Here is a 26,728-nt window from a genome sequence, read left to right as displayed (position 1 = left end):
CCGTACACATTCTTCAACATTTTATCCACTTGTATGCCACTTTCAGGGAGCCATGTACTTTTATCCCAAGATTTCTCTGTACATGAATGCTCAAAATCCAACATTTCATATATGTCCAGATTAAACTTCCATCTACCATTATTCGATCCAAAGTTGCGACTGATTTGTATCCCACTGTTTTCTTTGATAATCTTTCCGATTACACAAAACTTACTAATGTCTAGATTTTCATCCAAATCACTGATATATATTACAAATATCACAGGTTCCAGCACTAATGCTTGTGCACCATCTGTCATCCTTGATCAAACCAACTCGCCATGGATACCATACACCTTAATTTTTTGGTTCAGCCTACCATGACAAACCTTGTCAAATGAATTGGAAGAAATAGCATGGAAATTGGGCCTTTGGCCCATCCAATCCATGCCAACCCATTCATACTAGTTCTATATTAGCCCGCTTTCCCTATACATTTGGGGCAATGTTACCTAAGCCAATTAACCTACAAACCCCCATGTCTTTGGGATGTGGGATGAAACCGGAGCACCTGGAGAAAATCCTATATGGTCACAGGGAGAACATGCAAACTCCACACAGACAGCACCCAAGGTCAGGAGTGAATGCGGGTCTCTGACGCCATGAGGCAGCACCTCTACCAGCTGTGCCACAGTGCTACTTTATTAAAATCCATGTTAACAACTTCCACTGCCTCCCCTCATTAAAGATCTTTGTCACTTCCTCAAAACACTCAATCATATTTGTGAGATGTCCTGCCCTGCAACGTCAATAGACAATAGGTGCAGGAGTAGGCCATTCGGCCCTTCGAGCCAGCACAGCCATTCAATGTGATCATGGCTGATCATCCCCAATCAGTACCCCGTTCCTGCCTTCTCCCCATATCCCCTGACTCCGCTATTTTTAAGAGCCCTATCTAGCTCTCTCTTGAAAGCATTCAGAAAACCTGCCTCCACCGCCCTCTGAGGCAGAGAATTCCACAGACTCACCACTCTCTGTGAGAAAAGTGTTTCCTCGTCTCTGTTCTAAATGGCTTACTCCTTATTCTTAAACTATGGCCCCTGGTTCTGGACTCCCCCAACATCGGGAACATGTTTCCTGCCTCTAGCGTGTCCAAACCCTTAACAACTTATATATTTCAATGAGATCACCTCTCATCCTTCTAAACTCCAGAGTGTACAAGCCCAGCTACTCCATTCTCTCAGCATATGAAAGTCCCGCCATCCTGGGAATTAACCTTGTAAACCTACGCTGCACTCCCTCAAAAGCTTGAATGTCCTTCCTCAAATGAGGGGACCAAAACTGCACACAATACTCCAGGTGTGGTCTCACTAGGGCTCTGTAAAACTGCAGAAGAACCTCTTTGCTCCCATATTCGATTCCTCTTGTTATAAAGGCCAACATGCCATTTGCTTTCTTCACTGCCTGCTGTACCTGCATGCTTATTTTCATAGACTGATGTACAAGGACCCCCAGATCCCGTTGTACTTCCTCTTTTCCCAACTTGACGCCATTTAGATAGTAATCTGCCTTCCTGTTTTTGCTACCAAAGTGGATAACCTCACATTTATCCGCATTAAACTTCATCTGCCATGCATCCACCCACTCCCCCAACCTGTCCATGTCACCCTGCATTCTCATAGCATCCTCATCACAGTTCACACTGCCACCCAGCTTTGTGTCATCTGCAAATTTGCTAATGTTACTTTGAATCCCTTCATCTAAATCATTGATGTATATTGTAGATATCTGCAGTCCCAGCACTGAGCCTTGTGGTGCCCCACTAGTCACTGCCTGCCATTCTGAAAGGAACCCGTTAATCCCTACTCTTTGTTTCCTGTCTGCCAACCACTTCTCTATCCATGTCAGCACTCTACCCTCAATACCATGTGCCCTAATTTTGCCCACTAATCTCCTATGTGGGACTTTATCAAATGCTTTCTGAAAGTCCAGGTACACTACATCTACTGGCTCTCCCTTGTCCATTTTCCTAGTTACATCTTCAAAAAATTTTCCAGAAGATTAGTCAACCATGATTTCCCCTTCGTAAATCCATGCTGACTCGGACCGATCCTGTTACTGCTATCCAAATGTTCGGCTATCTTAACTTTTATAATTGACTCCAGCATCTTCCCCACCACCGATGTCAGGCTAACTGGTCTATAATTCCGTGTTTTCTCTCTCCCGCCTTTCTTAAAAAGTGGGATAACATTAGCTACCCTCCAATCCACAGGAACTGATCCTGAGTCCATAGAAGATTGGAAAATTATCACCAATGCACCCACGATTTCTAGAGCCACTTCCTTAAGTACCCTGGGATGCAGACCATCAGGCCCTGGGGATTTATCAGCCGTCAGTCCCATCAGTCTACCCAACACCATTTCCTGCCTAATGTGGATTTCCTTCAGTTCCTCCATCACCCCAGATCCTCTGGCCGCTACTATATCAGGAAGATTGTTTGTGTCCTCCTTAGTGAAGACAGATCCAAAGTACCTGTTCAACTCATCTGCCATTTCCTTGTTCCCCATAATAAATTCACCTTTTTCAGTCTTCAAAGGTTCAACTTTGGTCTTAACTGATTTTTTCCCTCTTCATATACCTAAAGAAGCTTTTCCTATCCTGCTTTATATTCTTGGCTAACTTACCTTCGTACCTCATCTTTTCTTCCCGTATTGTCTTTTTAGTTATCTTCTGTTGTTCTTTAAACATTACCCAATCCTCTTGCTTCCCGCTCATCTTTGCTACGTTGTACTTCTTCGCTTTTATTTTTACACTGTCCCCGACGTCCCTTGTCAGCCATGGTCGTCCCTTTCTCCCCTTGGAATCTTTCTTCCTCCTGGGAATGAACTGATCCTGCACCTTCTGTATTATTCCTAGAAATACTTGCCATTTTTGTTCCACTGTCATCCCTGCTAGTGTACCTTTCCAGTCAACTTTGGCCAGCTCCTCCCTCATGGCCCCATAGTCCCCTTTATTCAACTGCAACACTGACACCTCTGATCTACCCTTCTCCCTCTCCAATTGTAGATTAAACCTGACCATGTTATGGTCACTGCCTCCTAATGGCTCATTAACCTCGAGGTCCTTTATCAAACCCGGTTCATTACATAACACTAAATCTAGAATTGCCTTCTCCCTGGTAGGCTCCAATACAAGCTGTTCTAAGAATCCATCACAAATGCACTCTACAAAGTCCCTTTCTTGGGGTCCAGTACCAACCTGATTTTCCCAGTCTACCTGCATGTTGAAATCTTCCATAACAACAGTAGCATTACTTTTACTACATGCCAATTTTAACTCCCGATTCAACTTGCACCCTATGTCCAGGCTACTGTTTGGGGGCCTGTAGATTAGTCCAATTAGGGTATTTTTACCTTTACAATTCCTTAGTTCTATCCATACTGACTCCACATCTCCTGTTTCAATGTCACCCCTTGCAAGGGACTGAATTTCATTCCTCACCAACAGGGCAACCCCACCCCCTCTGCCCACCTGTCTGTCTTTTCGATAGGAGGTATACCCTTGAATATTCAGTTCCCAGCCCTGGCCCTCTTGCAGCCATGTCTCAGTAATTCCCACAACATCATACTTGCCAGTTTCTAACTGAGCCTCAAGCTCGTCCACTTTATTCCTTACACTTCGCGTATTCATATAGAGCACTTCAACCTCCGTATTCACTTCCCCCCTCGCACCGCTCGCAATTGGCCCGGACCTTACGCTGTTGTCCATTCCCGAGCTTTCCTTCCCATTATTTCGAGAATCTTTTGTAATTTTTCCTGTAGTCTCTTCCCCTTCAGCTCCATCTTTATACTACCAATTTGTCAATCCCTCCCCCCCACTATTTAGTTTAAACCCACACGTGTAGCCCTAGCAAACCTGCCTGCCAGAATGTCGGTCCCCTTGTAGTCTGTGTCCCTGGGCTCCCACATTCTGCAAGCCTCACACTGTCTCATCTTCCCCGACATGTGTTCACCACTTTCCGTCCTCTCGAGCTTTATGCGTAGCCTCCTCTCCTCGCCGAAGACTCTCAAGCCAAAGACTCGCACTTTACTCACAAGGCACTTCCCTCACTGCCGCTCCCTAAGAGTCGTCTTGCTTATATTGACTGATAAATTGCCTAATTTACCAATTTACAAACCAAAACCAAGTTTTAAACTGTTTTCCCCCCCTCTGACTCACTTCTAACTCTCCTCCCACTCGGGCTAGAGCCAGACACTGCTTTTTCCTGCTTCTCTTTGCTGCTGTTTCTTCAAAATCCACGCGAGCTCTGAGTACCACTATGCTGGCTATTCTTAGCAAGTCTATGATTTACCAAATGTGAGTAAATCCTGTTTCAAATTATCTTCTCCATTAATTTTCCTTCCACTGATGTAAGGTGCACTGGTCTATAATTTCCTGGTTGGTCTCTATTGCTTTTTTTCGAATAAAGGAACACCATTTTCTATTCTCCAGTCTACTGTGCCTATGATAAAAGAGGATAACGTTTGTTTGTCAAGGACACGTATCTCCTGAGATAGCTCCGGCCCCAAGGACTTATCCACCTTAATGTTTTTCAAAGCTCCCAGTATATTCTCGTTCTTAATATCGATATGGCGTGGAATATCATCATACCCCTCCCTAATCTTACTACTATCTATGTCCTTGATTTTCCCTTTGCTGATTCTACTTGTCTTGCTGTTAGCCCATTCTCATCAGACACAGTAACCACCTGTCACGGATAGGCACATCTACTAAGACACAACATCCACTGCTGTATTGGTTGTTGCTTCTCGTGGCACTGATATGGGAAGAACTGAGATTTTTCAGCGTGATAAACTGGATAGTCAGATGCTAAAACCCGGTGAGTCTAGTGCTCCTGCCACTGCCAGAATTGTTCATCATCCCGACCTGACCACACCTTGTGTATTTCCACCCAATTAATGGGTTGATATTGGGGGAGGAGATCAGCACACAATATTGTAAATGATTGTGCAGATTTGAGCATTCATGGCATCTCCACTAGCAATTATTGATGATGCTGCTTGATGGGCTTGAATGTGGGAGGTTTTACTTTGGTGGTCAGGGTAGCTATTTTCAGGTGAAACTAGAGTGCAGTTCCACCTGGGACAGATGGGCTCGTTTGCAGAAGATTTGGGTAGAATATTACTATTACTAATGATAGTATTAATGGAGGAAGACAATGTGAGACCAAAGTTTGAATGATGAGGAATTACTGGTATATGGGTTTTTTTCAGTTTTGAAAGGATGTGATGTTTGGCAGTTTCATGCTTGCCAATGTACTAAAACTGGTGAAGGGTTGGAATAAGCTTCACACAGTGATCAGCATCTTGTGGCTAAGTGATGGAGGCACTCAACTTGTTGTCGACCTCCCCGTGGTGAGCCCTGTCAACTGACCTCAGTCAGGCGAACGACAACAAACAGAGATAGCAACAGAAATGCAACCTCTGGCGCCAACCCGGATCATGCGCCCTTTTTAGGGCGGGCACCTACGGATGTCGAACCGGATGGCATCACCCTGCTGCAGACTTCTACTGCCTTAAACGCAAGAAGAACTTAGACCGATTCCGAAAGCATGTTGGTACATGACTGCCCATTTCTGGTTTATTCACTCCATGTTCCTCTCCCCTTTACTAGATTGACACACTAGCTGCAGAGTACCCAGCTGTCACCAATTACCTCTATTCCACTTACCACGGACTGGTGAGTATCATGGAGACTCTCTTGGTTTTTATTTGTGGAGTTTCTCTAAACTTGTGACCAAAAATGGCTGAACTCTATTTCTCTTTCAGGAGCATGACTTGGATTTTAACGACCATGGAATAATGGTGCTGGGCTGTGGACCATACCATATTGGTAACTCAAACAGTTTCATTGCCATTCTCACAGCTCCATACTTGACCTGATCCCCCTCATGTTTCTCCCCTTATCACAACAGTGAAGCAGCTTAATAACCACTTCACAAATGACATGAAGGTGACAATGCAACATCCCTCCGCCCTCGGGCTCCTCCTCCTCCCTTTTTCCTTCCTTCTCCCCCCCCCCACCCCCCCATCAGTCTGAAGAAGGGTTTTGGCCCGAAATGTCACCTATTTCCTTCGCTCCATAGATGCTGCTGCACCCGCTGAGTTTCTCCAGCATTTTTGTATCCCCTCTACTCATAACTGTTTTAAGCTCAGTGCACCCAATAATATGCTCAAGCACTTACTCCACGACTGGCACCTCTCCAGTTGTGCAGTGTTGTGGTTGCTTGGAATCCATAATAGCAGTGCCTTCTATTCCCATAATTACCTCCAGAAATGAAAGTGAGAGCAACTGGAGGAAGTTATCGGGTCAGGCCGCATCTATGGAGGAAATTCGACAATTTTGCTTGGGATCCTTTGTCTTGGCAGTCCATCTCCTAGTAATCCCTTACCAATATCATCTTAATGGTTATGATGACCAATGCTCCCAAGCCCTAGCTTCTCATTAACTTGTAAACCATTCAGTTTTGGATCACCTATATTTTTTCATCCATTCTTGTCAGTCCCTGCCTCAACTTTCATTCTCTTGTCCTACTTTTCTACATAGGGATTGGATGAGCCCAACTGGCAAAGGTAATGTAGAAAAATAATATGTGGAGTGCATCGGGTATTGCTTCTTGGAAGAGTATGTTATGGAACATACCTAGGAACAGTCTGACGAAGGGTCCGAACCCGAAACGTCACTTATCCACGTTCTCCTGGGATGCTGCCTGACCTGCTGAGTTACACCAGCACTTGGTGTCTTTTTTATTTATACCGCGAACAGATGATTTCAGGTTTTATCAAAAATAAATATGAAGGATTAACAAACTATCTCAGAACATAGAACAGACCAAAATGTTTGTGCCAAACAAAAAGCCAAGTGAACTGATTTAATCTGCCAGTACATGATCAATATCCCTCTATTCCTTACACTTCCATGTGCCTATTTAACAGCCTCATAAACGCCACTATCATATCTGCCTCCACCATCACCATCCAGAATCTCCTGTCTGTCCTCCTAACTAACGAATCTCCTATCACTATCAATCTCTCTGACTTCACCCTAGCCTGCTGTGCCTCAGAGCCTGGCCCAGTGCCACATACCTGGCTGCTGCTGTTCTCCCCTGAACAGTCATCCTCCTCAACTGGTACCTAAAAGTGTGTACGTATTTTGCAGTGGAATGGCCACAGCAGATTGCAGAACTCTCTGCCTACTCCCATTCCAAGTGATCACCTGTCTATTCTCTGCCTGCACTTAGGTGTGACCACCTCTCTGTCACTCCTATCTATGACTTGCTCACTCTCCTGGATGAGCCTGAGGTTGTCTAGCTGGCCAATGATGATGTTCTCTTTTTGGGTAGTACTTTATTGGCAGCCCTAGTGGTTTTGGCATTGTTCTTATCAGCTGCCTTAAGCAATCCCCCCCCCCCCCCCTCCGTCACATACACACTCTCTATGCATCTGAACTATCTGCCTCAGTTTCAGCAATGTATAGCCATACAGAAATAAAGTACAGAAGCAGCCCCTTCTCATTGAGTCTGCACTGATCAACGACTATTATTTACACTAATGTTGCATCACTCTCCTACCCCTCGTGATGACGTCACCCCATCCACCTGCTCCACCGAGGACTCCTCTCCCCCCACCACCATCTCCCCTGTGGACATCATTCCCTCATCACATCCCACTGAAGACTGCTCTTGTTCCTCCTTCTTGGCCTTTGCATCTTCATGCCTCTGTGATAAGGATTTCTGTTTTACCTCATTTATCTCAGCAAGTTTTCAGCAATAGTTGGTTGATCTCTTCCCTTTAACACAAGTAACAGGATGTTCTGGGTAAACTAGCTGAAGTCTATGGTAGACAAAAGTGCTGGAGAAACTCAGCTTCAGAAACTCAGTGCAGCAGCATCTGTGGAGCGAAGGAAATAGGCAACGTTTCGGGCCGAAACCCTTCTTCAGGCTCATTAGCTGAAGTCTATGTAGGGTATTTTGTTGCAGATTAAGTATTTAGTTAACATGGCTTGTAAAAGCTTTACTATTTCTTATTGCTGCTGATAACGGTCAAACGGACAGCTGAATTGAGTGTATTATTTTAGAGATGGCATCTTCACCCCAGGTTCTTGACTATAATTTCCTGATTTGTGATGCCGCTGTATGCACAGACTCCAGTATTTGCCACAATAGATCAGTGTTTTTTATCTGCAGGTAGCAGTGTGGAATTTGACTGGTGCGCCGTTTCCAGTATCCGAACCCTACGGCACCTTGGAAAGAAGACGGTGGTTGTAAACCACAATCCCGAGACTGTCAGCACAGATTTTGATGAGTGCGACCGGCTCTACTTTGAGGAGCTCTCACTGGAAAGGATCCTGGACATTTACGAACAGGAGGTGGGACAGTAACTTTTCTTTCACAGTGTTGCCCCATGAGGCTCTTGTTGCTGCAGGTGTTCTACACAGTCTCAAACAGTTCCAACATTAGCTTGAGGAACAACACTTCATCTTCTCTGGACCGATACCTCATCATCCACACACAATGTCAGATTCTCCAATATAGGCAAATCGCTCTTCTCTCTGTATTGGGCATTTCTGCAATTGTTGGGTCAGCTTTTCTATCTCTTTTCGTTGGTTGGTCTGGCTAGTTGGTCATATCCCACCGCTCTGCTGTTAGCAACACATAACACAGGCAAAGCAACATCATCTAAATCTAACTGCCTTAATTGTCTTTTGGTCTCAACCCATCAACAATATCCCCTTTGTTCTTCCGACCTCTTGTCCCCCTTCTCTGTGATAGTCTGGTCTCTTCCAGTGCTGTATCCCAGCGCTATGTGCTGACAGATCTGGGTAAACAGTGCCCTAGTATAATACAGAGACAGTCCTGCCTACACTAGTAGTGTACCACTAATTCATAGAACATAGAACAGTACAGCACAAGAATAGTCTTTTTATAGAGTCATAGTCAACGAGTCATACAATGTGGAAACTGGCCCTTCAGCCCAACTTGCCTGCATTTGGCCTATATCCTTTTAAACCTGTCCTATCCATGTACCCGTCTAATTGTTTCTTATAAGTTGCAATAGTCCCTGCCTCAACTACCTCCTCCGGCAGCTTGTTCCATACACCCAACACGCTTTGCATGAAAAAGTTACCCCTCAGATTCCTATAAAATCCTTCCCCATTCACCTTAAACCTATGCCCTCTGGTTCTTAATCCACCTACTCTGGGCACGAGACTCTCCGCGTTCACCCGATCTATTCCACTCATGATTTTATATACCTCTACAAGATCATCCCTTATCCTGCACTCCACAGAATAGAATCCCAGCCTGCTCTGTCTCTCCCTATAGTTCAGACCGTTGTGTCCTGGCAACATCCTTGTAAGTCTTCTGTGTACCCTTTCCAACATAACAAAATCTTTCCTATAACATGGTGCCCAGAACTGAACACAATACTCTAAATGCAGCCTCACCAACATCTTACATAACTGCAACATGACCACCCAACTTCTATACTCAATACTCTGACTGATAAGGCCAATATGCCAAAATGCGTTTTGACCACACCATCAACCTGTGATGCCACCTTCAAGTAACTATGTACCTGCACTCCTATATCCCTCTTCTACAACACTTCCATGAGCCATACCATCCACTGTGTAGATCCTGCCCATGTTAGACTTTCCAAAATGTAACACCTCATAACTCTGTATTAAATCCTATCAACCACTCCTCAGCCCACATGGCCAACCAATCAAGATCCTGCTGCAATTTTTGATAACCATCTTCACTATCTGCAATACCACCCTATTTTGTATCATCTGCAAACTTGCAAATTTTGCCATGTACATTCTCATCCAAATCACTGATATAGATGACAAACATTAATGGGCCCAGCACCGAACCTTTAGGCACACCACTAGTCACAGGCCTCCAGTCCGAGAAGGAACTTTCCATCATCACCCTTGACTTCCTTCCATGAAGCCAATTTTCTATCCATTCAGCTATCTCTCCTTAGATCCTATGCAATCTAACCTTACGGAGCAGCCTACCATATGGAACCTTGTTGAATGCTTTGCTGAAATCCATGCATTCAACATATACAGCTTTGACCTCATCAATCTTTTTGGTCATGTCTTCAGAAAAGCTCAAACAGATTCATTTGGAACCACAATGTCTTTGCTGAACATTCTGCCAAGACCATCTCTTAACTACCTGCACATAATCCATATTGCTTCACATCCTTCATATCTATATGCCTATCCAAAAGTCTCTTAAATCCCACTATGGTATCTGCCTTAACCAGTGGGTTCCAGGCTCCCAACACACACTAAAGGAGATCTCATTTAATTTTTGCCCCTCTCACCACTGTGCCTTCTAGTATTTAATTTCTCCTTCCTGGGAAAATGGTTCTGAATGTCTATCTATCTATGTCTCTCATAATGTTATATACTTTATCAGGTCTCCCCAAAACCTCCAGAGTTCCCGCGAAACCTATCCTAAGTCTGTCCAACCTCTGTAGCTAACACCCTTAATCCATGCATCAAACCTTCTCTGCATCCTTTCCAAAACCTCTAAATCCTTCCTGTAATGGGGCAAAGAGAATCGCATGCAATACTCCAAATACAGGCTAAACAAAGTCCTGTAAAGCTGCATCATGATTTCCTGACTCCTATACACAATGCTCCGACTTATGAAAGCAAGACATATCATATCGTCTGAAGAAGGGTTTCGGCCCGAAACGTCGCCTATTTCCTTCGCTCCATAGATGCTGCTGCACCCGCTGAGTTTCCCCAGCAATTTTGTGTACCTTCGATATTCCAGCATCTGCAGTTCCCTTTTGAACACATATCATATGCCTTCTTTACCACTCTACTTGTGTTTCCACTTTTAGGGAGTTATGAATGTACTCCAAGATACCTCTGTACAATGATGGTGTTAAGGTCATGTCATTAATTGTATATTTTCCCCTTACATTTGACCTCCCAAAGTGACACATCTCACACTTGCTCGGATTAAACTCCGTCTGCAATGTTCCTGCCCATATCTGTAGCTGATCTATACCCTGCTGCATACATTGACAGCCTTTCTCTACAACCCTAGCAACATTGGGTCATCTGTATACTTATGAACAAATCCATCTCTGTTTGTCATTGATGAGTATCACAAACAGCACAAATATGCAAATTCCACTGGTCACGGACCTCCAGCCTTCCATTTCTTCCAGCACAACCCCCTGTTTTCTGCCAGTCAGCTAGCTAGTCCTCAATTCATTGAACCATGTCACTGTCAATCACGTGTATCTTAATCTTCTGCATCAGCCTACCATGGGGAACATTATCAATTGCCTTACTAAAATCCGTGTAGACAACATCCACCATCCTACACTCATCGATCACCTTTGTCACCTCCTCAAACGCACAATCAAGGTAGTAAGGCTAACTTCTGAACTCATTCGGAGCAGATCAGATTGATTTGCTCTGAATTATGTCTGCCTTAAAGAAGCATCCCGTGATTTCCTGTCGCTAATTACCTGTCTCATCTGCAATTGTGTGTACGTTTTCAGTAACGATTTGAGCCGCGGATTATTGTGTTCTTGCTGATTATGTTGAGTCATTGCATTGTGATTTATATCCGCTCAGGGCTGCCAAGGATCCATTGTTTCTGTGGGTGGCCAGATTCCAAACAATTTAGCCCTCCCCTTGTACAAGTACGGTGTGAACATCCTGGGCACCAACCCGAAGCAGATTGACCGGGCTGAAGATCGCTCCATTTTCTCTGCAGTACTTGATGAACTTCAGGTTTCTCAGGCCCCATGGACAGCTGCCAGGACTCTGGTAATTAACTGCTATTTTTCACACAGAGAGTGGTGAATCTCTGGAACTCTCTGCCACAGAAGGTAGTTGAGGCCAGTTCATTGGCTTTATTTAAGAGGGAGTTAGATGTGGCCCTTGTGGCTAAAGGGATCGGGGGTATGTAGAGAAGGCAGGTACAGGATACTGAGTTGGATGATCAGCCATGATCATATTGAATGGGCCGAATGGCCTACTCCTGCACCTATTTTCTATGTTTCTATGTCATCGTAGCAGAATGTGATGAAGAATGTGGGCTGGGTCTACAGTTAGTTAGGCTCTGGAGAAAATGCCCTTACTATTCCTGATACTCTAATCTATTAACAACCCATTCACAGGCCATTGAATGCAATGGGTGCATGCTAGCTCTCAGGACAGTAGTGCCAACCATTCAACAATCCTGCAACTCATTCTCTCCCATGTGCCATCAACTCCCCTTCAATTTTTTTTGCCACTTATCTACACAAAGGATCATTTATAGGTCATTTACTCTATCCACACATCATTAGGATAGTCATACAGCATGGAAACAGGGCCTTCAGCCCAACCCGTCCATGCTGACAAAGATGCCCCATCTCAGCTTGTCCCATTTGCCTGCAGTAGGTGTGTATCCCTCTGAACCATTCCTATCCATGTATCTGTCCAAGGTGCTTTTTAATGTTTTTGTACCTGCCTAAACTACGTCTTCTGGCATTCCATTCCATGTGGGAGAAAGCCACAGTTCCCAGACAAAACCTACTCAATCACAGGGCAAATGTGCAAATTCCACACAGACAGCACCTGAGATCAGGATTGAACCCAGGCCAACCATGCTTTGAGGCAGCATCTCAACAATCTAAGACATTGTGCCGCTGTTATCATTCATCCGCTAATCTCATTGCACCTCTGTTCCTGAATCATTTAACTCATTGCTCATCTGTTCCTAATCTCTTTGCAGCTGAATTCCCAATCTCACTACTCCCATTAGCAAATCTATTATTTCACTGTTCCCTGTTCTCGAATCCCGAATCTCGTTGCCACTAGGCTTCCTCAAATTCCAAAGTGAGGCACATGCAAACTGGAGGAACAACACCCAATTATCTGCTTTGGTAACTTTTAACCTAATGGTATGAACATTGAATTCTCCAATTTTAGGTAACTACAAACAAACTCCACCCGCTACCTCTTTCTCCCCTGTGCTGGATTCGTACCCAATTCTCTTTTTCCCCTGTCCAATTTCTCCTATATTCATTCCTCTGGCTTCACAGTTCATATCTCTTCTATACTTATCTCTCACTTTTTGTCTTTTCATCTCAAGCCTTTGTCCAACATCTGCCAATCAAAACAAAACCCCGTAGCTGCATCCACTTATCATTTGCCATCTTTATCCTCCCCCCATTTCTCACCCAGCATTTTCTCCCTCACCCACCACACCATAATCAGTCTGAGGATGGATTCTGACCTGAATCATCACCTATTCATGTTCGCCAGAAATGCTGCCTAGCCCACTGAGACACTCCAGCATTTTTGTCTTGTTAAATACTTGGGCTTTGTTGCCATCCAACACTAATGAAAAATAAGGTGATGTGCTAGAAAGGCACAAGGTTCTGGATATAGTTTCAGTAGCGATATTATGATCAGATTAGTATTCCAATGAAATTTATACGTACCTTTTGTCAAACTGGGGATGTGAACCATGCTCTCTACTCAGTGTGAGAGTAATTGGTGCTGAGCAAATGACCTTTTTACTAATGTGGTGTCTTCTCTCTACTAGGAGGATGCACTCGCATTTGCGGACACTGTGGGATATCCCTGTTTGCTGAGACCATCTTATGTCCTAAGGTATGGATTTGTTATGTTTGTGCTTGGGGTTCCACGTGGCGTCTGAGAAATATCAGCCTAATTTAATAAAAACAAACATCTAAACTCTGGTATGCAAAACTGATTTTGCAGGGATTGTTGCACAGTATTTTTGGCTCATTCCTGGGTGTCTTTTTCTGAAGATTGGACGCTCCCCCAAATGACTTTAGTTTTATTTCAGTGTGGGCATGTTGTGGCATGAGTGCTAGAGTTGAGCATTATCCTGCCTGTCATAGCGTGCCCATAGCAGCCAGCTGTACAGTCTGAAGGCCTTTTTGTTTCATTGGAGATTATCCCTGCTCTTTCTCTTATAGGATCTGAACAGCTGGTTTTGGACAAGATCATCCTTATCATTGACTGGAGCAAGTGCAAAAAATAGTGGTTGGAACGTTATATCTGCACGTCCCACGGCCTCGTACTAGTTTAGTATCTCGCTTACATCCTCTGACTCTGAGCATAAATTCATTCCTTTATCTGACTTTTCATCTCATGGATCTGAGGTGTGATCTGATAAACTCAGGACTTACACTATGTAAGAATAATTTAATGGTATCTATGTAGGTCGCAAGGTGAAAGCTCAAGGGTAAAGGAAGGAATTTATGCTCAGTGTCAAAGGATGTAGGCAAGCTACTAAATACATACTTGGCATCTGTATTCATCAAGATGAAAGACATGGAGAATAATTAGATAATTGTGAGGTATATTAATATTAGGGCAGTTTGTGATCAAAGAGTTAGTGAAGGATTCTTAAAAAGCATTTAGATCAATAAATCCCCAGAGCCTTGGGGAATTTATCCCAGGTTATTGAGGGAGGCAAGAGAAGAGAGTGCAAGGTTTCAATTAAGATCTTTTTTATCCTCTAGCCATTGCCGAGGTCCAAGAGAACTAAAGAGTAGCCAGTGCCATTCATTTGTTTAAGGAGGGAAGTAAATAGTAGGCCGGAGAGCCTCACTTCATTGGTAGGTAAGCTATCGGAGAGGATTTTTCAGGATGGGATTTACTTGCAATTGGGAAGAAAATGGGGTAATTAGGGGCTGGACATGTGGCTGGTAATGTCTTACTAACTTGATTGAGTTTTTTGAAGAAGTGACAAAGGTGATTGATGAGGGTGGGACCATATGCTACATTCATTTTAGTATGACATTCGACCAAGTCCTCATGGTCCTCAGACTTTAAGACTTTTGCCTTCCATCACAGTGAGGAGGTGCCTGGTGAACTCACTGTGGTGGATGTTAAATTTGTGTTTATTGTGTGTTTTTGTTATTTTATTATATGTATGACTGCAAGGCACGCAATTTCGTTCAGACCAAAAGGTCTGAATGACAATAAAGGATAATTAAAAATGGTAGGCTGAGGATCCAGATTAAGGTGCATGGGAAACAAGTGACTAGGTCATTTAGATTCTGAACTGGCTTACCCATAGAAATCAGATGGTTGTGGTGGAAGGTTGTTCTCTGCCTGGAGATCTGTGACCAGTGGTGTTCCGCAGGGATCCGTGCTGGATAATCTGTTATTTGTGATGACTTATAAACTCATGGAGCCATAGAGTCATACAGCATGGGAGCATGTCCCTTAGCAGCCCATGCTGTCCAAGGCATATTAGGACAAATGTAGATGGGTTGGTTTGTAAATTTGCAGATGACACCAAAATTGATAGAGTTGCAGATAGTGAGGAAGACTGTCAAACAACACAGCAGGATTTATATCAGTTACATATATGGTTGGAGAATTGGTAGATGGAGTGTTATCTGAGCAAGTTTGAGGCATTGCACTTTAGGAGGTCGAATGTAAGTTATTGGCAAAACTACTAACAATATTGATGTACAGAGGGACCTTGGGATCCAAGTCCATAGCTTCCTGAAAGTGACAACATAAGTGCAAGGAGTAATAAAGAGGGTGTATTGTAAGCTGCCGTCGTGGATTGGGCATTGAGTATAAGAGTCAGTAAGTCATGTGCATATTGATAGGATGTTGGTTTGGCCACTCTTGTAGTATTGTGTGTAATCTGGTCGTTCCATTACAGGAAGAACGTGGAGGCTTTGCAGAAGAGGTTTAACAGAATTCTGCCTGGATTAGAGGATATTAGCGACAAGAAAGTTTGGGCAAACTTAGATTGTATTCTCTGGAGTGCTGGAGGTTGAGAGGTGACCTGATGCAAGTATATAAAGGTTTGGATAAGATACTGCAAGTCAGAGCCCAGGGTGGAAGTATCAAGGACTAGAGGGCATAGCTTTAAGATCAGAGGGAGATTTTTTAAAGAGGATCGGATGTGTGACAAGTTTTTACACAGAGTGGTGGGTACCTGAAATGTGCTGCCTGGGTAATGGTGAAAGCAGATATGATAGTGGAGTTTAACAGGCTTTTAAATTAGGCATATGGATATGCAAGGAATATGGATTGTGTGCAGACTGTGAAGAGATTAGTATAACTTGGCATGATATCCGGCATGTCTATGGGCTAAAAGGCCTGGTCCTCTGTTATATTGTTCTATGTTCTTTGTTGCTGTTATGGACAACTTCTGAATGGATCTGAGATATTGCCTTTAAGTTCGAGATGTACCTTCTGGTATGTGTACGTAAGGCTAGCTGTGCTCCTCGTTATTGAGTGGCGGACACTGTCAGTCATCATAGACCATTCAAAATCATAGGTGGGGTTGGGGTTTAGAGGCTTTGTGCCAAATTTGGGGATTTGGAAAAAGATGCTTTGTGGTGATGCTGAGCAACTTGTAAGTGCAGCATGTAAGACCTTTGAGTGCAATGCTAATGTGTAGACACTTGATGAAGGTATGATTTTATCTGTTCCAGTGGATCAGCAATGAATGTGGCTCATGATGCTGAGGAGATGAACAGATTTCTGGCAGAGGCGGCCCGTGTCTCTCAGGTACCTGTTGTCAGTCTGGCTCTTTACGTCTCCTCGTATCTCTGTTTTGTTTGTACTCTTTGCAGTGCTCTTATTAGTCAGCAAGAACAACCTGCAGCCTTGCTTTCTTTGTCTAGAATGTGATGGAAAGCACTTTGATATGTGGAAGTGTTCACTCTCTTCACTTCCCATTGACAGAAGTCTACTCCTACAATACAAGAGACAAGGAACTGCAAATGCTGGTTTACAAAAAAAACAAGACACAAAATGCTGGAGTATTTGTCAAGCAGCATCTCTGGGGGGGTGGGGGGAGCTGGAAGGGAGGTAGGGGCAGGACAAAGTCTGGGAGAGGTTGGATAGACTTGGATTGTTTTCTCTGGAACATCAGAGGTTGAGGAGAGACTTAATAGGTATATAACATTATGAAAGACATCGATAGAGTAGACAGAACCATTTTGCCATGGTGCAAATATCCAACATTAGAGGGCAAAGCTATAAGGTGAGGGGAAAAGTTTAATGAAGATGTGGGAGGCAATTTTTTTTTTAATACAGAGTTGTAGGGGCCTGGAATGCATTGTCAGGAGTGGTGGCAGAGGCAGATAGAATAGTGGCTTTTAAGAGGCTTTTAGATGGCCACATGGAAGCGCAGGCAATAGAGGGATATGGATAATGTCCAGACAGATGAGATCATAATAGAGTCATACAGCTTGGAAACAGGCCCTTCGGCCCAACTTGCCCACAACGACCACCATGCCCCACGTTAGTCCCACCCTGTCTGCGTTTGGCCTATGCCCCTTTTCTTTGTATTTTCAACTGTGGCCTTTGTCCAGCCATCTGCCAATCACCCCCCACCCTCTCACCTGTGTTCACTTATCATTTGCCAGACTTTGGTGATTGCCCGCCACATCTCCATTAAACTTTTCCCCTCTCACCTGGTAGCTTTGCCCTCTAATGTTGGATATTTCCACCATGGCAAAATGGTTCTGACTATCGATGTCTTTCATAATTTTATATACTTCGATTAAGTCTCTCCTCAACATCCAAGTCTATCCAACCTCTCCCTATAGCTGAAACCCTCTAAGCCAAACAGTGTTCTGGTAATGCGTAGGAAGGAACTGCAGATGCTGATTTACCCTGAGGATAGGCACAACATGCTAGAGTAACACAATGGGTCAGGCAACATCTCTGGAGAAAAGGAATGGGTAATGTTTTGGGTCGAGATCCTTCTTCAGAATGAGAGTTAGGGGAGAGGGAAACTTTCTGTCCTGGGCCTCTTCCACGTCAGAGACCCTTTTTCAGACTACTTTTTGCTTTTGACATGTTTTATAGATTTTTCTAACTCTTGCTTCCTCCCAGATGAACTCGTGTTTCATTTTTTTGGTGGGAATGGACACAAGGCCACTCTCCAATGCAATAATGTGTGAGGCTGGTTTTCCGCAACAATCTTGTGTGAAACAAAGGAAGTTTTCCGACCAGCAGGAACGGGCATTGTCAAAACCTCTTAGCTGAACTCCTGGTGTGCGGCTGAGTCTTAGCGGGCCGACTGATCAACTGATCAGTGATGGATCCGCGGCTCATGCTGTGCCAGTGACTCAATGGTCAGTTGATCAGTCGGCCCACTGTTCCATACACCCACCATCCTTTATTTTCCATTTTGTAGTTCCAAGTGCTTCTGAAACCTAGACAGATTTACCAGATAAATGTTTTTTGGTGAATATACTTTCAAGAGGGCAAACCAGATGCATTCTGGTCAACCAGGTGATGATATCCTCCTTCCTTGGCCCTTCAAATCTTGCAGATAAATAATCTCAGTTAGTGACCTTATCTTGGTTTCTAAACCGGGCATTCATCGCATTGATACATATTGGGACTGGTGGAATCCAGAGCGAGTATTATGAATGCAGGAAGGAAAATGGCAAACACCATTCTGTCCCATCCAAGCCCACAACCTACCACATAAGAGATGTGTGCATTGCCACTGGCAGTGGCCATGGCTTTCCATTCATTTTCTCCCGAGGCTTGCTTGTGAACTGTGCTTGGCTAGATATTCTTCCCGAGTGGAATTCTCTGTGGAATTTTCTGCCTCGGAGGGCGGTGGAGGCATGTTCTCTGGATGCTTTCAAGAGAGAGCTAGATAGGGCTCTTTAAAATAGCAGAGTCAGGGGATATGGGGAGAAGGCAGGAACAGGGTACTGATTGGGGATGATCAGCCATGATCACATTGAATGGCGGTGCTGGCTCGAAGGGCCGAATGGCCTACTCCTGCACCTATTGTCTATTGTCTATTGAGTTGAGACTTGGGATTGCTAACACACACATTTTGTGCTTGTACATGGCTGAGAGACTCGAGGCAGTGTGTTATTGAGCAGCTGGAACTAAACAGGACTCCAACTTGGCACCATCAGCAAGGCACTCCTGGTACCAGCTGCCTGTGTGGGAATGCACAGTAAAAATGAATGTTCCTCACACAGAAACATCTCTCTTGTTTCCTGCAGGACCATCCAGTTGTCATCACTAAGTTTGTGGAAGGAGCACGAGAGGTTGAAGTTGATGCAGTTTCAAAAAATGGGAAGGTAAGGAAGATACTGACTGCATCAATATATAATATATAGAGCTGCTATTACAGGTCAGCAAGTGGTGAATGTAAACTGTGGAGCTAAAATGGCAGCTTGGTTTGTGACGAATGTGCATTTTCTCAGGCTGTAATGGCAGCTCAGTGTGTGGACTGTTTATAATATGGGGTGTTTTAATGGCAGCTTGGCATGTGGTCAATGTGTAACCTGCAGAGCTGTAACAGTAGGTAACTGGGTAATTTGTGGAGTTATAATAGTAAGATTAAACGAGAACTACCAGTTTGAAGTTTGATCTTGATTTTATGAGGAGTTACGATGAGCGATTACGTGAAGAAGGGCCGTCCGTCTGCGTGCGCGTCAATCTTCAAAGCAGCGGTGTTAAATCACAGATAAAAAGAAGACCTGAGAATAGTAAGATTGAAGAAACTAGAACTTACATGTGACCTTGATAGTATGAGGGTGGGAGCGGTGGGCACGTAATCGCTCATCGTAACTCCTCATAAAATCAAGATCAAACTTCAAACTGGTAGTTCTCGTTTAATCTTACTATTTTACTTCGGAGTCACGTGAGTGACTACGTGAAGATTTCAAAGCTCTGTGATTTTACGCCGGTTACGAATCCAAGCGTCACATACTGAATGGATTGACCATGGATGCGTGTAATCATTAAAGCATTCAGACATTATGTAGTTAAGTAAAGACACTGATGCTTTAAATGAAAGAAAAGTTAAAAAAAAACTAGTTTCCCCTCCCAACCTTGGGGGTAAACTAAGGGACAGAACTTAAAATGGTACGTGCAAACACCCCCAGTCCGGTTATAGGTTTGTTATAAAACCGGTGGACCGTATTTCATTCGTCCATCCTGCAGCCACTAGGATGTCGTCAAGAGGCACGTCCATTGCTCTTGCTGCCGACGTAGATGCAGCCCTGGTGGAGTGAGATTTAACCATATAAATGTTCACTCTGTTACCGCCATTACCCCCTTTGACCATCTGGAGATGGTTTGAGTTGACACCTTCTGGTGTGGTTTTTTAAAAATTGTTTTTTTTTTTATGGCTGATGAGGACCGATTGTTCTGAGCCTCTGAGGTTCTCCGTAACTCTCAGATAGTGGTGTTAGTATGTTACCACACACACAACCGTAGGTCCTCTGGATATGCCAAGAACTGGATCTCCATCCCTGGCATTCCTGGCCTGCTATGTTTTATCAGGTTCCTGATTACGAGTGTTATGTTGTTCATATTGGTGGTCATGTGGTCCAACCGTAGCTTTTGCAGTGTCTGGACTCTTTGTCAGCATAGCACCTTCAGGGTTAGTTACAGGCGGTCCCCACTGTCAAAGTAGGGTTAGTACCACGCTCACATCCCATGTGTCCGTGTACCTTGGTCTTAGAGGTATTTAATTGTAAATTCCCTTCATGAATTTTGTTGTAAAGGGGTGCGTTCCTATCGACCCGTGCCCTGCTTCCAGCATCAGATAGGAGGAGAGTGCACCTCTGGCACTATAGATTGCACTATAACTTTGTTTATAGTTATAGTACAGAGTTGATAGGAAACTCCAAGACATCTGTTATCCGAACTGTGTTGTATTTGTTCGGACAGTCCTATGCTTTGAAAAGGCCTCAGAATCTGCAGACCAACAAGTTAATACGTTCGTGTAGTGGATGATTACTCCCTGTAACTGGGTTCACTAGGAGGTCCCTGCTCTTGGGTACAGCCATAACTGGCTGGACTATAGTTCCCAAAAATGTTGGGAACCAGGCTTGAGTAGGCCAATCTGGCACTACCAATATGCCTGTGGCTTAGTCTTGCTTGATTTTGGTCAAGCATCGGTTTGTGAGACAAATTTGCGGAAAGCATACATAAACAATCCTCCCCAATTGAGGGAGAAAGCATCCACTGCCTTTGCTCCTGGATCCTGCTTGCAGGACACATATCTGGATAACTGATGGTTTAGTCTAGATGCAAACAGAACAATATCTGGTATGCCAAATCGTGTAGTTATTTCGTTAAATACTGCCTGATTCAACATCCATTCTGTGTTGTTATTAAACATTCGTGATCCAGCATCTGTCACCGTGTTATATCTACCTCGTAGATTTCCCAAATATTCCTCTTGATACACCAGTGCCAAATGAGGTTCGACAATCTGTCGTAAGATACAGATTTTACACCACCCTTGTTAATGGATATGTGCCACGGCAGTGGTGTTATCAATCTGAATTTGAACAAGCACCGGTTGCATATTGCTACAGAAACCCTTGAGTCCAAATTGTGCCCCCAACAATTCTGGGTAATTGATTCCATGTGTTGGGGAATTACAGACTCCTGCTCATTCCATCTGCCCCCACAGCTCTAGACTGTGTTAGTGGCTCCCCATCCTTAGCCGCTTGCATAGGTCTGAAGAACCCTCGATGGTGCTCAAGCAAAATTTACCTTGAGCTTTCTCACGTTCGTTATCCACCATAGTTATTCAACAATGGCCTCTGCTGGCAATCCATAGTTTTGCCAATTTGGCCTGCATGGAATCTGAGTGTTCGTTCCTTTGCTCGCTGTAAATTCTGGTAATGCAAAGGCCCGTACGTACTGCTGGAAATGCAGCTACTATTTGCCAATTACACTCGCTGTTTGCCTGATAGATGGCTAGTATTTGACTATCTGCTAAGGGTCTTCAACGACATCCTCCTGGCAAACGACTCTGGTAATTATGTGGTTCTTGTCTTGCTGGACCTATCTGCCGCCTTCGATACAGTGGACCATGGAATTTTAATTTCCCGATTACAGCACCAAGTGGGCATTTGTGGCAGTGCCCTGGGATGGTTCAGGTCCTATCTGGCAGACAGAACCATGCGTGTAAGCCTTGCTGGCTTTGAATCCTCCTCCACTCCCTTGGTATATGGGGTTCCACAGGGCTCAATTTTAGGGCCCCTGCTCTTCTCTTTATACCTACTTCCTCTGGGCTCAATTTTAAGAAGACATGGCATCTCCTTTCACTTTTATGCAGATGATAGCCAGTTATATATGCCACTCAGGAAAGAAGACGACTATTCTCTAAAATCACTTCTGTCTTGTCTTGAGGACATTAAGTCCTGGATGGCCTTAAACTTTCTGGGACTTAATGAAGAGAAGACAGAGGTGATTTTGTTTGGCCCCAATGGTTGCCGTGAACCTCCCTTTGTTGACTTGGGTCCACTGGCATTGTCTGTAAAGCCAACCGTTTTGAACCTGGGATTTAGGATGGACGGTGATTTTAAACTAGATGAACAAATAGGCGCGGTGGTTAAGTCCAGCTTCTTTCACCTAAGGAAGCTGGCAAAGGTGAAGCCCATTCTCGAGCGGCAGCATTTTGAAACAGTAATCCATGCCTTTATTACATCTAGGCTGGATTACTGTAACGCACTCTACTCTGGAGTCGCACGAGCTTCATTGGCTCGTCTCCAGCTTGTTCAAAATGCTGCCGCTCGCCTTTTGACCGGAACTCGAAAGAGGGAGCACATTACGCCAATTTTGGCCTCCCTTCACTGGCTCCCAGTGCACTTTCGAGTTCATTTCAAAATTATTTTATTTGTTTTTAAATCGTTGAATGGGCTCGCCCTGCCTTACCTCTCTGAGCTGCTCCACCTATATGCTCCTGCCCGGTGCCTCAGGTCAGCTGATCAGCTGCTCCTTGAGGTACCAAGGTCTAAGCGGAAGCTCAGAGGGGATAGAGCCTTTTCTGTTGCTGCTCCGGCACTCTGGAACACCTTGCCGCTGCACATCAGACAGGCCCCCTCACTGTCCATCTTCAAATCCTCCCTAAAAACACATTTTTATTCTTTGGCTTTCGACACTGGCTGAGGCATTGCTCCTGTTTTTAGTGCTTTTAATGTCTTTTAATTTTTAGTGTGTTTTTTATAGTCCTTCGTTTTACGGTTTTTAATGGTTTTTAATTGTTTGTAATAGCTTTTTGTTCATGAGTTCTCATGTACAGCACTTTGTGGCAACTGCAGTTGTTTAAAGTGCTTTATAAATAAAGTTATTATTATTATTATTATTATTATCAGGTCATAGCAGGCTTGATTAATATAGTTGTTTGCCCCTAGGCAAAGTCACCAACATATTTACTGTTTTTGATAGTAAATTCTAGGTAATCAATTACCCTTGTAGGTGTCAATTTTGATTTAACTGGATGGATGAGGTAACCAATTCTATCAAACAGGGTTTTGGTTTGCTTTGACTGGTGCTTCTTCCAATTCTTGGTGACTCCAAAATGAAATTGTCCAAATATGCCATTACTATGTGGTTCTGAGACCTTTGTAGACCCAGAATTGGTTTCCGTAGTTTTGTCAATAGTCTAGGAGCTGATGTCAACTCATTTGGCAGATCTATGCCATCCAGTTAAACTTCAAATATCTCCTGTTCTTAGTGAATAGACACCGAATAGTATGCATCTTTGAGGTCGATGCATGCCATGTGACCATTTTATAGGAAGCTCCTATAAAACAGTAGTTAGACCGTAACAAAAAATTACTGTTCTGAAAGTCTATACTGCACAAATGAGTTAAACCTGGATGAAGTGACATCCTCCATCTGTCACATGTCCTGAATGGCAACCCTGCCCAAAAATACTGGCCCTGCCTCGAAGACAACTCCAGTCCAAGTTCCAAGTCTGCTTGGAACCTATGTATGTTGTGCAGTAAAAATAATCACATGTTATTATCTGTTTTTTAAAACCAGTTCTGAAAATTCATGTTATTGTCATTTTGAACAAGAACACAAGAGTAAATTACCAACATGTAACTGGTCCACAATCCCTTGTTTCAGTAAACTCAGACCCACCTACCTCCATGGCTACCGGTGGTCTTGTAGTAAGCCCAAAGGCCCCTGATGCGGATTCCTTTTCTCTCCTTGATTGGGAGTAGGACTGGTAGGGGGTGTGGATTCCATGTTTCTCCTGACCTCTGCTTGGGTCTGGTCTGAAAACCTCATCATACTGAACCTGCCTTATAGGACAATTCTGGCCACTATTTTGAGTCTGCCTTGAAAGACGACTCTGATCATATTTCCGTGCCCAGCTTTCAAGCTACCACCGGATTCAGTGAACCGCTTACCCCCTATGGAGGTGTGGGGTGTGTTGTCGCCTACTGATGCTTCAGTATGTTCATACTTTAATTTCGAGATCAGTTACCTACTGATCACTCACACTCCCCTCCACTGAGAGTGAGATTCGTAGGCAGCCCTGAAAACAGGTGCTGCCGCAGGCCCCTGAGGATACCTGTGCTGACATGGCCCTTCCAGTGGACCTAAATGAGGTTCTAGCTTTGGGTCAGACTGAAACGGACCATGAATGCTCCTCTCCTCAGAGCAGGAGACATTTGTGCAGCCCTGAAAACAGGTGCTGCTGCCTGCGGGTTCTCCATAATACCCGGGCTGTCAAGAGCTAGATTCCATCCAGGGAAGCACCCAGTGGAACCTGGATGATTGCAGAAGTACTTATTTTCTGTTTGTTTGTATGGAAGCTTATTATTCCTTTTATGTAAAGCATTTTGGTTGACTTAAACAGTGCAATCTAAGTAAAACTTACTTACTTCCTTTCTTCTGCTTGTCCCTGGGAAGGTTTCCCCCCCTCTTCTTTTGTACTCTGATTCAGAGTGGTTTCTTCCATATGTACTTCCCCCTCCAATGGGGAAGACATTGGGCTGCCCCATGTGCGAGGCTCCCGGCACCGGCACTGCTGTAGGCCGTGCTGATACTGCTCCCTCCTTCGGAGCAGATCATTGTTGGAGCAACTTCTCCATAAGTTGCTCCATGTGGGAGAAGTCGTCCTCAGATGCTCTCCGTTGAGGGAGGGTATCCCTCTTCTCCGGACTCATCTGAGTCAACGGGTTTGTTAGACTTGCGGGTGTTATTACGTCCCGCAGGGCAACCATGGAGCTCCTCCTCCCGCACAAAGTCTCCTGCCGATTCTGCTGTCGGCGCTAATGTCGGGAACAAGACCGTCTCCCGCTACTTGGAATGCTGCGGTCTTCGGAAGCCGACATCCCCGCGGGCCGTCTCCTCGACATCTGGGTTCTGAAACTACAAAAAAGCTTCAAGCCCGAAAGAACGCAGGTAAGTAGTTCAACTTTCCTTACCTGCCCATCCCGACGGCTTGGAGGACACAGTGCCTGCCAGCCCGTCGTGCGCTTGCGTTCAGACGTAATGACGCGCACGCAGACGGACGGCCCTTCTTCACGTAGTCACTCACGTGACTCCGAAGTAAAATGGCAGTTTAGCCAGTAGTTAGTGAGTAATCTGCAGAGATGTAGCAGTTGCTCTACGTCTGACTAATGTATAATTTCTGGACCTGTAACAAAAGCTCAGTGTATGGCCAATGTGTAGAGTTTCAACGACAGTATGAGCGCAATGTGTCATTCATGGAGGTGTAAAGACAGCTTAGCATGTGGTGGATGTTTAATCTGTGGAGATGAAACTGCATCTCAGTGTGTGACCCATGTGTAATCTGCAGTGCTGTAAAGGCAGTTTGGTAGGCAGTGCTGAATTTCTGAACCTGTAATGGCATCTCAGTGTATGGTCAACGTGTAACCAGTATTGCTGTAACAGCAGCTCTGGACGTGATCAGTGTGCAATTATGGAGCTGTTACAGCAGATCAGTGATCAAATATACAGGTATAGCTGTAATGACAGCCCAGTGTGTGATCAACTTGTAACCTGGGGATCTTGTCATAGAGTCTTAGTCATACAGTGTGGAAACAGACCCTTCAGCCCAACTTGCCCACCAGGACCAACATGTCCCACCTACACTCGTCCAACATGCCTGCGTTTGGCCCATATCCCTCTAAACATGTCCTATCCATGTACCTGTCTAATTGCTTCTTAAACGTTGTGATAGTCCCTGCCTCGAGTAGCTCTCCAAGCAGCTTGTTCCATACACCTACCATCCTTTGTGTGATAAAGCATAAAAATACATTTAATTTGACACCTAATTCACTTTCATATCTTCAGTATTAAAAAGGTTATGGCCATTTTCTTACTCGGAAATTAGCATCTTGTTCCCTATTGCTTTTCCATTCAAAAGCTGTGATCAAGGACAGTCAAAAGCCCATAACTTTCTTAAAAATTAAGAGAACTGAATGAGATTTTCAGTTATTATAGATTGAAGCATTCTGAAACGATCTTACTTGGATGACCTGAAATTAAAGCATATAATTAGTTAGTTACCTAATTGTAGCTAATTACTAAATTCAATTACTAGATCTAAACATCTTTCAATTTCTTAAGAAAAGGTTAACATTTTTAAATAGCCTAAATGTCCAAATAACATTCACACAAGAATTCACAATATAACATGATTTTTAAATCTCATTGTCATGAATTTATAGGCCAAATGGAAGGAATTTAGTGTTTAATTCCCGTAAATTAATGGCCATTTAAATCATCTTGCGAGTGGGATTTTGTGGAACGCGATCGTTTGGAACGTTGCGGTTGCGGTGAATTTAAACCCCATATCGGCAGGAAAAATACTGCTGGTTCGTATGGGGCCTATGTCACCTTTTCGCAACGTAAAATTTTGATTAAAGGCATCCTAAGAAGCACGTTTATATGTAAAATAAACGGC

The 26,728-nt window shown here is 44.1% G+C and overlaps 1 protein-coding gene across 1 annotated transcript in view; it reads left to right on the top strand.

Annotated features, from left to right (window-relative positions):
* cps1 (carbamoyl-phosphate synthase 1) overlaps window positions 1–26,728 on the top strand; it is a 164,164-nt gene that overhangs the window by 119,160 nt on the left and 18,276 nt on the right. Inside the window, exons 23-29 of the mRNA XM_033024205.1 lie at window positions 5,653–5,718; window positions 5,808–5,871; window positions 8,225–8,406; window positions 11,653–11,847; window positions 13,616–13,683; window positions 16,506–16,581; window positions 19,056–19,133. Of these exons, the coding sequence (XP_032880096.1) occupies window positions 5,653–5,718; window positions 5,808–5,871; window positions 8,225–8,406; window positions 11,653–11,847; window positions 13,616–13,683; window positions 16,506–16,581; window positions 19,056–19,133 (729 nt within the window). The remainder of the gene's footprint in view (window positions 1–5,652; window positions 5,719–5,807; window positions 5,872–8,224; window positions 8,407–11,652; window positions 11,848–13,615; window positions 13,684–16,505; window positions 16,582–19,055; window positions 19,134–26,728) is intronic.

Source organism: Amblyraja radiata, chromosome 7 (genome assembly GCF_010909765.2).
Source record: "Amblyraja radiata isolate CabotCenter1 chromosome 7, sAmbRad1.1.pri, whole genome shotgun sequence".
Classification (NCBI taxonomy): Eukaryota; Metazoa; Chordata; class Chondrichthyes; order Rajiformes; family Rajidae; genus Amblyraja; species Amblyraja radiata.
This window is presented reverse-complemented; position numbering and strand designations above follow the sequence as displayed.